Source organism: Prionailurus viverrinus, chromosome D1, assembly GCF_022837055.1.
Source record: "Prionailurus viverrinus isolate Anna chromosome D1, UM_Priviv_1.0, whole genome shotgun sequence".
In the NCBI taxonomy this organism is placed as follows: Eukaryota; Metazoa; Chordata; class Mammalia; order Carnivora; family Felidae; genus Prionailurus; species Prionailurus viverrinus.
The window spans coordinates 105,052,054-105,066,424 of NC_062570.1; the positions used below are offsets into that span (position 1 = coordinate 105,052,054).

Genomic DNA, 14,371 nt, shown 5'->3' on the forward strand with positions numbered 1-14,371 from the left:
CCTCCTTCTCTCTCTTCTACCTCCCTCTTCCACTTTTAAGGACCCCCGTGATTACACTCAGCCCACCCAAATAACCCAGGAAATCTCCGTTTTAAGGTCAGCTGATTGTCAACCTTAATTCCATTTGCAGCTTTAAACCCCCTTTGCCGTGTAACCCACCATATTCACGGCTTCCTCGGTTAGAATGTGGACATCTCTGGGGGAGAGAAGGTGCGTAATTCTGCCCACCATCACTTCCCTCCCTCTGTTGTCCTTCAGAAGCAATGAACTCAGGGAAGGTTAGTATGTATAAATACTTCACAAAATTGAACAATCATTGGAAAATAAAACCATCCCTGTCTTCCCCCTCCTTCGCTTCCTTTGAACTATAGGAGGTATACCTTCCAAAGTCAAACGAGGATCGTGTTTACATTGGTTGTCATCACCCACTATTTGCTCACTTGCTCTACAGTGTTCACACAGAAAACTGACACTTGACAAGATTGTCTTTAATTTCTTTCGTGGGTAAATTTACAAGTTTGTTATGTTTTGTAGTACTTAGGACATAGTGATGTCATCCCAGCCAACAAACCAACCTCAAACATATGAAACCACACTCAGTCCTTACCCACCAAGCAACACCATGGCTCCTGGGTCTCCACCACCTCTGGGTTTCACACACCCCACAAAACAAGCTCAGAGTGCCCAGCCTCCCTTCTTTGGGTCTCCAGGAATCATCACCAAGAGTCAGCAGGGCCAAGGAAACATACAAATGGTAAACCCAGCTACAGGAGGAGCAACCACAAACTTTAGAGAAGAAGCAAAGATACTAGGGGTAAGTCTACTTACTATGAGAATTTTAATTTTGCATTTGCAAGGTTTGATTGTGCTTATAAGTTATAGGTGGAGAGAAGTTTGTGATCTCATGACCTACATGTCCAATCATTAAAAATTTCTGAACATTCTTCTAGAAACTGTATAGTGGGGGATGACAACCAATGTAAATAAATAAAGAAGCATAAAAAGTATAAGAAGTACCAGGCAGTGAAGGGCAGGGGTAGCAATTTCAAGTTGATCAGAGCAGGCTTTCCTTAGAAGATGACATCTGAGCAAAGACAGGAAGGGAGGAGCACACCATGCAGACATCAGGGCAAGAGCTTCCAGGTAAAGTTGGAAAGGCCTTTAGAGGAGAACATGTGCTGTGTCTGGAAAACAGAAAGGAGGCCGGTTAAGTAGAACAGTATGATGGAGGGAGGTGGTCGTCTCAAGGAGGGCAGAGGAGGGGTGGGGGCCAGACCCTGTGAGGCCTGGAGGACAGAGGCTCTGGCTTGTACTCTGAGTGGAAATGGGGAGCCACTGGGGCATTCTAACTGGTCACAGAGAGGTGTTCAGGGGAAGGACTTTACAGTGATGGTTGCCGTTTTGTTTGTAAAAGTTCCAGTTGACAGAAGCTATTTATTTTCCCTGAAGACTGTACATCTATACTATTAGTAGCCCCCAAGCACCACAACAGTACAGGAGCCACAGGTGGTAGGACTTGGGGCATCTGCCCCAGCAGACTCAGAACGTAAAGTAGCTGTGGCCAAAAATCAAGAGTGAGTTAAATGACCAAATTACCAAATCTGGCCTGTAGGCAAGTTTGTTCGGCATATGGTACAGCCAGGGTGATACCAGGAGAAGAGTAGACCAGCATTAACCCAACATCTAACTGCCATCAAGATGATGGCAAGGGTGAGGATAAGAAGCCTGAGGTCAGATGACTGAACTTCTGCTCTAAAGAAGAGTCTGTAAAAGCCAAATATAATGCCTAATCGCTTCAACTGAGACCCGTGGTTGGCTAAAAGAGGCCCATGACACCTCTGAAGTTCTATACAGAAGTGTGATGTGTGTATGGATGGATGTTTAAGAATGGTTTTTCAGGGAAAAGGCTCATAGCTTTCATTAGTCTGAATTTCAAGGAAATTCATTATTCAAAGAAAATAGGAATCTCTTAGCACTATTTAGGAATCTGTGATGTTTTTTCCAACTCTGATTCAACTTAATAACTTAACTGTACTCAACGCAAAGCTACTGAAGAAATAAACACAGCAATCTTTGTATCTGCAGTCTTCTTGGGCAGATTAAGGCATACATTTCGGAAGAAACAAACGGTAAATCTCCAGTTAACTTCTGGCCCAATCTAACAGTACTTATTTCTCACAAATGAGGATTGTGAGAAGGTGCTCTAAGGATGAAGGAAGGTGCTCTAAGAGGTACAAAGATGTATTCCCTGTCTTTGAGGTTATGTCTTGGCCAACAAGAAAATGTTTGTGCATCTAAGATTTTTTTTAAAAAAGACCAAATAAATAAGCATAAGACCAAGTAATAAGGTGTATAATCCATACCATAAGATAAAACAGGAATTTAGAAAGAAAGAAGAGCTTACGCTGACCAGTATAATCAAGATGACTTTGTGGAGAGGTGGAGCTGCACCTTCAGGGAGGCTGGATTCAATATTTAAGACACAAGTTCTGGAATCAATTTCCTATATTAAATTTCCAGATCTGCTCTTCAGGAATTATATGACCTTGGACACTGCTGTGTTCTGAATGTCCTCCCAAAATTCCTATGTTGAAATCCTAACTTTAAAGATAGTATTAGGAGGTGGGCCTTTGGGAAATACTTATTGGATCATGAAGGAGGAACTCTCATGAATGGGATTAGTGACTTACAAGAGAGGCTCCTGAGGGATCCCTAGCCTTTTCCGGTATGTGAAAACACAGTGACAAGTCCCCCGCTATGAACCCAGGAGAGAGCCCTCACCAGAAGGCAACCACCTTGAACGTGGGACTTCCCAGCCTCTAGAACTGTGGGCATAAATTTCCGTTGTTTATAAGCTACCCAGTAGGTAGCACAGTATTTTGTTACAGCAGCCTGAGAAAACTAAGACAGACAGCTCTGTGTCTCCATCCAATCGGTTGGAAGATTACATGAAACAATAAATGTGAAGGGTTTAGAATATTATCAAACATGTACTTAATGCCCCATAAATTCACCGATACTTCCTTCGTTGATATTTTCCCCATAACAGGGATTTCCCAAGCAGAAAACAGGTCCATTTGGAACGGCCATCAAAGTTACAGCATTTTTTGGGGGGCGCCTGGGTGGCTCAGTCGGTTAAGTGTCCGACTTCGGCTCAGGTCCGTGGGTTCGAGCCCCACATTAGGCTCTGTGCTGACAGCTCAGAGCCTGGAGCCTGCTTCCGATTCTGTGTCTCCCTCTCTTTCTGACCCTCCCCCATTCATGCTCTGTCTCTCTGTCTCAAAAATAAATAAACATTAAAAAAATATTAAAAAAAAAAGTTACAGCATTTTTTCCCAGGGGCACCTGGGTGGCTCAGTTGGTTAAGCATCTGACATTTGATTTTGGTTCAGGTCATGATCTCACGAGTTTGTGGGCTCGAACCCCACGTTGGGCTCTGCGCTGACAGTGTGGAGCCTGCTTGGGATTCTCTCTGTGTCCCTCCCTCATGCATGTGTGCTTTTTCTGCCTCTCTCAAAATAAACTTTTTTTTAAGTATTTTTTCCTAAGAGTCTTTTAGAGGCTCTCAGGGGACACCATTGCATGCTTAGCCATGCACCTGAAGAACTCTCCTTGGGCCATCCTTACAAGCCTCCCCAAATACCTCAAACAAGGCCTCTGCCGAGGGCCTGGCTCCAGCATCTGCCAAAATCTCTGTGGCCCACCTCCTACGGTACAGATATACATGCATAAAGGACAGCATGCATCTTGACGGAGCTGACAACAAAAAAGCAGCAGCAGCAATGACAGTGATGCCTCACTCATACCTGAAAATGAAGAAGCAACCTTAAAATGCCCGTTTTCTTTTTTCAGGCAATCCAGATCCTGATTGGATTGATGCACATTGGTTTCAGAATTATTTTAGGTTTAATGGACGCTATTTATGGACTAGTTTTTGCATTTCTTTCCTTTGCTTTTATTAGCGGATATGCGATCCGGGTGGCATCTCTGTGAGTAGACTGCTAGAACACCTCTCCTTCTCAGTCTATCAGATACCGCTGTCCCGAGCCTATGCATAGCCCTTGTTTTTTTTTTTTTATAAAAGCCCCACATCTGATCCACTGTAAAAGTGAGATATAGCAGCTCTGGTTGAGTATTTAAAAAAGAAGAGCTTTTCTTCTCCATTTTAACCTGCAGTTTAAACTCATACCCTCAAGTTTACACTGATCAAGTAACCAACAAGCCAAAGTTTTAGTTCCTGATTATGTTTTAGATGGAAATGTATGTACTGGGTGGAGAGAGGCAAAAGGAGGTGATCGGGAACATGATTAAAACACGCAAACGATCATGACAAGAGACGGAGCTGTGAGCTCAGAAGTCATCACACATGGTAAGCTCACAAGAGAATGAGTTCTTTACATGCGAGAAACTAAGGAGAGAAAAAAAGGGAGAAGTCCAAAGGAAACAATCTCAGAAAGTTACTCCAGAAAATGGAGAAGTATGAGAGGAACTTTTGACAGGGAAACTAGATGAACATAAAGAGACCAATCTTTCCTACTAAAAGAGAAGCTCCCACGACCAAAGAACCCATGTTTCACAAATAAGTGTGTCTGTTTCTACAGTTCATTGCTACCAGTGCTCTCTATATACTGGCATCCAAGCAGTTTTCCCCTAGTCTGGTAAGTCAGAATGTTTCTACTTTTTAAACTCTTTGAAAGATTCATTTAATTGATCTGGAGAGGAAAATTGAGAAAGTGGATTCAGAAAATGCAAAGGGGAGCACTCTTTCCCCAAAAAATATTTCTACCGGTTGCCTCCATGGTATGTGTGCCCCAGCACGGTCCACACTATTTGCCACTCAGAAATGGCAGAGCCCCATGTCCTGACTGTCCAACTCCCAAGAGCGGAAACTGGTATAGGTAAGGTTTTTAGCTTTATCCTAGGGCTCCCTGGTTCCACCGGATCACACTGCATTAGGGGAACTCCAAAGCAGAATATAGGAGCCAGGAAATACCCACCCGCCACTTTGGTATCAAAGACTCTCTTATTCATTTGCCACTTCTCAGTTCTGCCTTGCCTTGTATTTTTATTTTTTATTTGCACACAGCCTATTTTTACTCAGATGTGACTTTTGTTTTACAGTTTGTTAAGTCATCACTGAAAGCACCAATTGGGTACAGAAAAAGTTTATGAAACCAATCACTGAGACAGGTCTTTCAACTCTCTTGGCCACAGCTCCCCACCTTTGGCAATTTCCTGGTCTACTTTTGAAACAGGAGCAGGAACGTGATTTGCCGAGACATGGTGACAACCAGAGCAGAGGTGGCTTCAGGATTGTATTTAATCCGGCGCAGGAGGAAAGAATGGAAAAATGGGAACACAGAGTCCTGCTGCTCAAGTTCTCCTAGACCAGACACTAAACTAGACACTAAACGCTAGACTAGAGACTGGACTAGGGACTAGGCTAGACTAAACAAAACTAAAATCAGTCTAACCTCGATTAACCACTCCTGTCGTCATCTAAAAAACAAAATAAAGCACCCTTTCTCTGCATCATTTATGGATCCTTCCCTCTAACTGAGGTTGTCCAGGCACAGAATCTGTCCATTTGGAGAAGACAGCTACTAAAATGGTACCTGAAGCAATTTTTCCAGCAGCATTTTAGAGGCCCGTGGGAGACCCTAAGGCATGCCAAAGCTCTTGTGAATTCTAAAGAACTAACTCAGCCACTGCTAGCAAGTTGGCTGAAGACTTGGCTTCCCAATTATCCTGCTGCGTGTCGAAATCTTCTTGTAGAAACTGAAGAAAATTTTGTACTCTACACATACATCTCTACCCACAAAAGCCTAATGACTTCCTCATTCTAAACCTGGGGTTTTTTTTATCGAGTCCCTAGAACGACTTCAGGGTTTTCATCAATTTCTAAATTTATCAGCAAACATGTCTTTGCAGACACGCTTTTCCATCTATGTAACACTGGATGCTTTGTTGTACTGCCTTGTATGGTGGTTTTAGGAGTTCCATGAGACGATGTACGTAAATAATTTCACACAATGCGTGCCACAGAAAAATGCTCATTGAAGCTTTATTTGTCGTTTTAGTATTTTAAACCGGGAACACACTTGTTATTGTGTGTGAGGCTTTTAGACAAACGCGATGGATGAGCTTCTGCTCTGTATTATGTACCTTTTTCTACAGATACTAGAAGTACGCTACCTTCACTCTGCATACAGCACAGTTTTCAAGAAAACTCAGAGAGGCAGGAAAAACAAAAGTCATTTCGACTTCAAAATTTGTTTGAAGATTTCAAGGATTGAGAGCCATTATATTTAACTGATTCTTATTTCATTTTGCTTCGTTTTTCTCCTACGTATGGTTTCTTTTTCCTGTCACCTCCATTAGATTAGAGGCAGCCTAGGCATGAACACGGTCAGTGCGATCTTTGTCTCCACTGGAGTGACTCTGCTGCTGCTGGATGCGGGTATGAATGGGATCCTCAGCCAAGACTGCTGGGCAATCGTAAGTATCCCATCATCCACCACACGTCTCCTCTCTGGCCATTCTCACACGTATCTCGCATGACTGTATAGCAGCCCCACTACTACGTCACAGGATCACTAGGACTGTAGAATAAAGTGGAAGAGCCACTTCTGCAGATGGATTGGGGTAGAAAGCACACCCTCTATTGCTCTCACTGTTGATCACATGAACGATGGGGAAGACAGCTGAAGAGACTTAAAGACGCCCAGACAGTATTTTCTAGAGGTTTGAAATTCTGCGTAACAAAGACAGTCAAGTTATGGAGTAGTTTCACTTTAGACTGAGAACGGGATGAAGGTAAACTGGCCACAAGAAGGATGTTCAACTTGTATTAGAGAAATTCGGAAAATGAAGCAACTTGAAAATGAAGCACGTGCCTCTCAATGTTCTCCAAACAGAATCATCCATTCATTACCACAGTCAGGCAAAGCATGGACTCTGACCATTTCCCCAAAAGCCAAGTGCACAGAAGTGCTTATAAGAAGGCAAGAATATGAGGGGACTTCTTGGTAAGTACCACGGAGTGAAGCAAGAACACAATATATATCCTCTATAATACCAAACCAAAGAACACAAATTACTCAAAAATCACCATTTAAATAGGCATCCAAGTGAAAAACCAAATGATTCTGCTGTGTCTCAAGGTGGCAGAGCACAGCTCCTGACCTGGTTTCTTACTCCTACTCCCCAGAAACAAAACTAGGAAAAGCAGGAAATGACAATATACAGAGAAGTCTCGCTAATGCTCTCTGATCGAGGGCTAAGGAGACTTAGGTGGAGAGCAGTCAATTCTAAGAAGGTATACAGCAAATCCTGAATGCTAAAAGCCCATGGTATCCCAGGACCTCAAGAGAAGTAGGAAAGGTCACCAGAGTTAACTTCTTCCAGAGCACCTTGAAAACATAGAGGAGCGAGCAGAAATCCACAGGAACAGGATATACCTCTGACCTTGGAGCAAGTGTTACTATAGGCATTTCTCAAAAGAGAGAGAGAGAGCAGAGCCCACATTCACCAGCAAGAACTGTGCTCAGTGCCAGCTAAGCTATTTTTCTCACTGCTGCAGCTGCATAGTTAGCATTGAGCAAAATGTACACAAAACTGTATCTAGCCCTTAAGTTGAAGCTGGAAACAAGGAAGACAAAGTGGACAAAGTTAAGGAGAAATATAATCGGGGAAAACTCACCTGTACTATATCTGAACAAACATAAGGCCTATACACAGTTGTTCACTTGAAGAATGAGAAAACTGAAAAAAGTGGTAGGAAACTAAATACATCAGAGTGATTAAAGGAAGAAATGGAAGGAAAAAAAGGAAGAGAGGAGGAAAGAAAACTTAAGATTCCTGCGGGTTAATGGGTCACCAAAAACACTCAGATGCCTATTATTAACTTTGAATAAAAGATACACAACTCAACTGATTAGAACAAAAGACGTATCAGATGATAAAACGGATGCAAACACACGTGTCTTCCCTCTTCCTCACAAGATGTGCCCTGGTTTGATGGAGATGTGAGTCACACCAATGAGGAATCCACTGAGTGTCCTCGTTCTCGTGGTTAGATTCCTTACTAGTCTGGGCAACCACTTCCTTAAATTTTAGCTCAAATTCCTGTTCTCTGACAGAATGACTCTACTCTGTGATTAACACATGAACCAGCTCTTTGGTTTCAGGTATTGGTATTCAATCCCAGGTATAGGTTTTTCCATTTAACACAGAGACAACAAAAGAAATTTCCAATAGCAGGTCAAGCCATGTTATACCATGTTGCAGCAGTGGCACACATAACAAACAAAACAATACTACCAACAGAAAACAATACGGGAGAAAACATTACCCAATTATCAATAGAAGATTTCTCATGAGCATTTTTATACTACTGAAAATCATTAATTAATAAGAAAATAAAATGGGGGGGGCCTGGGTGACTCAGTTGGCGGAGCATCCGATCTTGATTTCGTCTCAGGACATGATCCCAGGGTCATGGGATCAAGCCCTGCATCGGGCTCTGCTTTGAATGCGAAGCCTGCTTAAGATTCTTTCTCTCTCCCTCTGCCCCTCTTCCCACTTGTGCACACTTTCTTTCTCTCTCTTCTCTCTCTCTCTCTAAAAGAGAGAGAAAATGACAGGATGAAATAAAAAGAACTGTGGCACTAGAGAAACCGAGTAGCCCAGACCATTACAGATCTAATAAAGAAATCACACACAGCAAGAAACACAAGGGACTCAAAAACTATGGTAGAGAGAAAACGTGCTATCACAGTCTTCACAGAAGACAATGAGAAATATATTAAATAGAAAGAAGATGATAAACATGGCAGACAGGCAAGTTTCATCCAACATAATAATACTTGGTTTCCCTGAGTAGAGAATCCAACAAATGGTACAGAAAAAAAGTAACCAGGGATACTGAGTAAAAAATCCTGAACGAAGAGAATCACTGAATTTTTACGTTGAAAGAGAATAACCTATCTGGGAGAAAGACACGGCTTGGGCTGCTCAGATGCGAATCTAGATAAAGTGCCTATTTGGTTTCATCCAGGATTAGGGTTTTGCAAGACAGGATGACAAAATACCAAAGGGGCAGAAAAGCATGAGACACTGCCAAAAGTATTACTGAAATGATGGATTATGAAATCTAAACTAGGTTAAGAGGGGAAGAAAAAGAAAGGACAGATAGATTGATCAAAAATTGTTATCTGCCTTTCTCCAGTAGAGATGTTGTAAAGATCAAATAAGATAACATTATGTGAAAGCAGTTTGGAAACAGCAAAGTATTACCCATTTTTAAAGTTTCTGAATTATTTTTAAAAGCCAAGTGGGACAGGGGCACCTGGGTGGCTCAGTCAGTTAAGCGTCCGACTCGATTTCGGCTCAGGTCATGATCCCAGCATTGTGGGATCGAGCCCCAAGTCAGGTTCCATGCTCAGCATGGAGCCTGGCTGAGATTATTTCTCCCTCACACCGCCCCTCTCTCCTGCTTGTGCGCTCTCTCTCTCTCTCTCTCTCAAAATAAATAAAATGAAAAAGAAAAAAAAGTAAAAGCCAAATGGGACAAAATATATAGGGAAAGAGTAGGCAGAGAAATTGAAATCAAGGAAGAGGCAGATGAGAAGAATGGAATTTTTGCATCTGGGAAAGCAGATGTATTATGTCAGGTGACTAATACACAGTTCCAAACTTCCTGGTCTGCCTGGGTCCCCACTATTTAGCATTTTGGGTAATCAGGAATGCTGTGCCCTTCACCATGAAGCTTAGCAGCTAAATGAAAATAAAGACACGCACCCCATGGTCGGAGGGCACTAAATAGCACCCAAAATGCCTGGAGGGGTAGCATACTGTAAATCTAGATAAACAACTTAAAAAGTAAGACTTGCTTTAGGGAAGAGAAGCATGTCTAGCAAAGCTGATTTTTGAAATAAATTTCCATCAAATAAATTTCCATATTCTTTTTCTCACTTTACTTTAGTAGCCGTAATAATGATAATAACAAATATTTAGACCACTCTATGTTCCAGGCACATCCCAAACACTTAGGAAAAATTAATACGTTTAATGCTCACAACACCCCTGTGAAATAGGTACTATAATCAGCATCATTTTCTGGGGGGGCCTGGGTGGCTCAGTCAGTTAAGCATCCAACTTTGGTTCAGGTCATGATCACATGGCTCATGAGTTCGAGCCCCACATCAGGCTCTGTGATGACAGCTCAGAGCCTGGAGCCTGCTTTGGATTCTATGCCTCCCTCTCTCTCTGTCCCTTCCCTGCTCACACTCTGTCTCTCTCTCTCTCTCTCTAAAAAAGAAATATTAAAAAAAAATTTTTTTTTAATAAGTATCATTTTCAGATGAGAAAACCACAGCAGAGAGATTAAAAACTTGCCATTAAGACATGCAGTTGGCAAGACGGGAGCATGAACCTGAACCCAGGCAGTCTGGCTCCCAAGTCCACACAGTGTTCCTAACCCCTATTCCCACTCTTCTTATGGTCTGGGGTAGAATGAGAGATTTGTAGCTCCAAAACAAACAAACAAACAATGTTTCTCTATAGTAAACTTCTAGTCCATGTTGAAGGAACCACCTGACTCCGATGGGAGAGAAGGAGTTTAGTAATATAATAAGTACGGTCATCACTTGCTTCCTGAAAGTTGCCCTGGTACCTTTTAATCACACCTGAGTCTCTTAACTCAATATCTAGCGTGTCAATTGATTTGCCCCCTCTGATTCTTCTTTTGGCTGGATACTCAAAAGATGCTAACAGATACGGGTTTCAACCATCTAAAATTTGTATTTTAAGTTGAGGCCTTGGATAGTGTAAATAAAAAAAAAAAGACTGCCTACTTCTGCAATTTTAACACTGCTGTAAGCATAACATTCATATGTAGTAGATTCCTTTTAAACAAAGCAAACATGTTTTTATGCAATTGGGGAAAGCATTCAATCATTCATTCACTCATCATATAGCTAGTGAGTGCCTACTCTGTAGAGGGTGCTGCTCTGTGCGCTTGAGAAAAACAAAGCTTCTGTTCTTGGATTCCTATACCCTCTAAGTGTTAGACTTCCTATGGAAAATCATATCAGTAAGTTTAACTTTAAGTTTTAAATTGCCTCAGCTTTCTAAAAACTGTGATCTGAGACCTGGGAAAGTGACTGGAGTAGAAATATTATACCCTAGCATAAAAGTCATATGCCTATTACTAATACTAAATCACTATTGGAAGGCCTTATGGATCATGCTGGATGGATCCATGATGATCTATGGGCCATCATGTTCGTTCTGGATCATCTAAAAACATATTCATTTCTTCATTCATTTGCTCAAAAAAACACATTACTACTTTGTGACCAAACACTGTTCTAGGCTATTACACAAAGTTAAGGTTTTGCATACCTTGTATTTGGGGTAATATAAAATGGGGTAGGGCAGGCCTTATCTAAATGCCAGTATATACAGGTTTTTTTCATATGAAAGGAAAAAATGCTGGGTTTGAGTACAAGACTTCACTCAAGAAACGTAAGTGAAGCTATACGAGGAGAACCCACATTTACCATATATTTATTGTCTTCCCACCTCAGAACAACACAGGTTATGATTAGATCTCTAGGGCTCCAGGGTGTCTACCAATTCTAAATTCTAAGACTTCAAGAAGGTCAAGATCTCAGCATGAGATACATGGGTTCAGAGTCCTCCTTCCAGAATCCACACATACATCACGGATACGTACGTATCGTTGATTCATTCAAGGCCTACACAACAATTCCGAAAGCTCTTTTCTCCACAGTGTGTTTTGCATTTGTTACATCCCTCTAAAAATCAACCGGTCACAACTGTCCCCTACTCCCATGGAGCAGATGAAGCTATCCTAAACCTGGATGACCAGGAGGGAGATGCCCAGGATCCCCAGGCATCTATTTGGAGAAGCGGTTCGAATCGGGGGAAAGATCCTACAGGAAGTTTTGAGCTCAAGTATCTGAAGCTGGAGCTCGAAGAGCAGGAAGCAGAGTCCAGCTGCCAGCCTGGCCTCCATGACCATGACCATGACCGGGATTGAGCTCCATGGGGAAAGCTGTGTTCTCATTTACACATGGACTATACCCAGGCTCCTGCTCTGTGAGGAGGACTGAAGACAATGCAAGGCTGCTGGGCCCCCCGGGCTCTACAGCTTGAGAAGCAGTGGGGGACAGCACCTGGGGCAGAGCCACCTCCTCACAAAAGGCCCCTGCAATGGGGCACCTGGGTGGCTCAGTCAGTTGAGCATCCGACTTCAGCTCAGGTCATGATCTCGTGGTCTGTGGGTTCGAGCCCTGCGTTGGGCTCCGTGCTGACAGCGCAGAGCCTGGAGCCTGCTTCAGATTCTGCAGCTCCCTCTCTCTCTGCCCCTCCCCCGCTCATGCTCTCGCTCTCTCTCTCTCTCTCTCTCTCTCTCTCTCTCTCTCTCTGTCAAAAATAAATAAACATTAAAAAAAATTGTTTTTTAAAAAACAGACAAACAAAAGGCACCTGCAAGCCCTGAAGGAAAGTGGCTGCTGTGCTCACAACAGGGTGCAAACTCTGGGGACTCCCAAAAGTACTGTGGAAGTGGGGATCTGCAGAGAACTGAGGTGTGCTTGAGCAGATAGGGGGGCAAGGCGGGCAGATGTGGCCACACCACCAGTGTGTCCTAATTCCCACAGGCTGGAGAGGAGTCGGACATTAGCATTTATTTTCCTAAAACTGGCTCATTTCTGCCTTTCTCCCTTCATTTTGCAATTAAAACAGAGACTTCCTCTCCCCCAGACTATTCTCTACAAGACAATTTATATTTTTGAAGTATTCCCTCTTCTCCCCAAGCCCACCTCTTCTCTGCTCCCCAGTTTCCTGACTTCACTCTAAAAACGGACAGCCATCAAAAATAAATAAAAACATCAAAAAATAATAATAAAAATAAAAAATAAAAACCGACAGCCCTTTACTCAATTCTAGCAGCTCACCAGTACTCAGCGAGCTGCATCAGTCTCCTTCTCTACCCCGGTATCTACCCAGCTTACACCTCACTCACAATGTGGCTGTGTTTTCCCAACTCCCGCCATGCCCTCAAGTATTTAGCAACACTCATAATCTGGTACAGACTTTTAGGCCAAAGGCCACTTCATGTAGTCATTGAATGCCAGCTGCAATGTCTAGTTCCCGTTGGTCGCGGCCTACTGATAGTGATGCTATCGACCTGAATGTCTGCGGCCCTCGCCTGGGCCCTACCGCTTGTGGCAGTCCCCACAGACATGTCCCCTCCTGAAGCCAATGCTGTGGCTGGACTGGCACAGTCCTTGTGGTCCTTACTGTAAATGCAGGTTGCACCTCGGCAGCAACCATCAGGAAACTCCAAAGAACAAGATTTACTACTCACAAGTCCTGGAGGGTACATAGCATGCCCTAAGGGCCAGGTAGCAAGTTCACAGGGAGGGAGGGAGAAAAGGAGAAAGAAAGCACAAACATGGGGTTCTGCCTTTATTAGGGTTGAGGGTGGAATATCTACAGTTTCTGGGGTTCGCTCTTTATGGGTGCATTTATTTATTCATTTATTCATTTATTGAGAAAGACAGAGAGAGTACGAGCAGGGGAGGGGCAGAGAGAGACAGAGAATCCCAAGCAGGCTCCACGCTCTCAGCACAGAGCCCAATGTGGGGCTCAAACCCTCGCACCATGAGATCATGACCTCAGCCAAAATCAAGAGTCAAAGGCTTAACCAACTGAGCCACCCAGGAGCCCCTTTATGGGTGAATTTAAACATAAGAGCAGGATAGGGCACCTGGGTGGCTCAGTCCATTGAGCCTCCGACTTCAGCTCAGGTCAGGATCTCAAGGTTTGTGGGTTCGAGCCCCACATCAGGCTCCGATGCTATCAGCACAGAGCCCACTTTGAATCCTCTGCCCCCTCTCTCTCTGCCCCTCCCTCTCTCGCCCACACGCACACGCACTCTTTTTCTCTCTCAAAAATAAACGTTAAGGGGTACCTGGGTGGCTCAGTAGTTTAAGTGGCCGACTTCAGCTCAGGTCATGACCTCATGGTTCCTGAGTTCGAGCCCCGCGTCAGGCTCTGTGCTGACAGCTCAGAGCCTGGAGCCTGTTTCGGATTCTGTGCCTCCCTCTCTTTCTGTCCCTCCCGCGCTCACGTTCTGTCTCTCTCTCAAAAATAAATAAACATTTTAAAAAATTACAAAAATAAATAAACATTAAAAAAATATAAGATCAGGAATGAGGACACAGGAAGGGAAAAGTGGGGCCATTCAAGCAGTTAGTAATCCATGTTAACCAGAGCTTTCTCAAAGGAAATCATAAGTAAAGCGGCCTGTTTCTTCTCCAGTTGTTTCACTAGTAGC

General features: G+C 43.2%; 1 protein-coding gene across 1 annotated transcript; it reads left to right on the forward strand.

The window, feature by feature from the left end:
• Positions 1-550: 550 nt before the first annotated feature.
• LOC125146592 (membrane-spanning 4-domains subfamily A member 12-like) lies at positions 551-12,067 on the forward strand. The gene is made up of 4 exons (XM_047823291.1): positions 551-814; positions 3,853-3,978; positions 6,382-6,498; positions 11,798-12,067. The coding sequence occupies exons 1-4, from the start codon at positions 551-553 to the stop codon at positions 12,065-12,067; spliced, it is 777 nt and encodes a 258-aa protein (XP_047679247.1).
• The last annotated feature ends 2,304 nt before the right edge of the window (positions 12,068-14,371 follow it).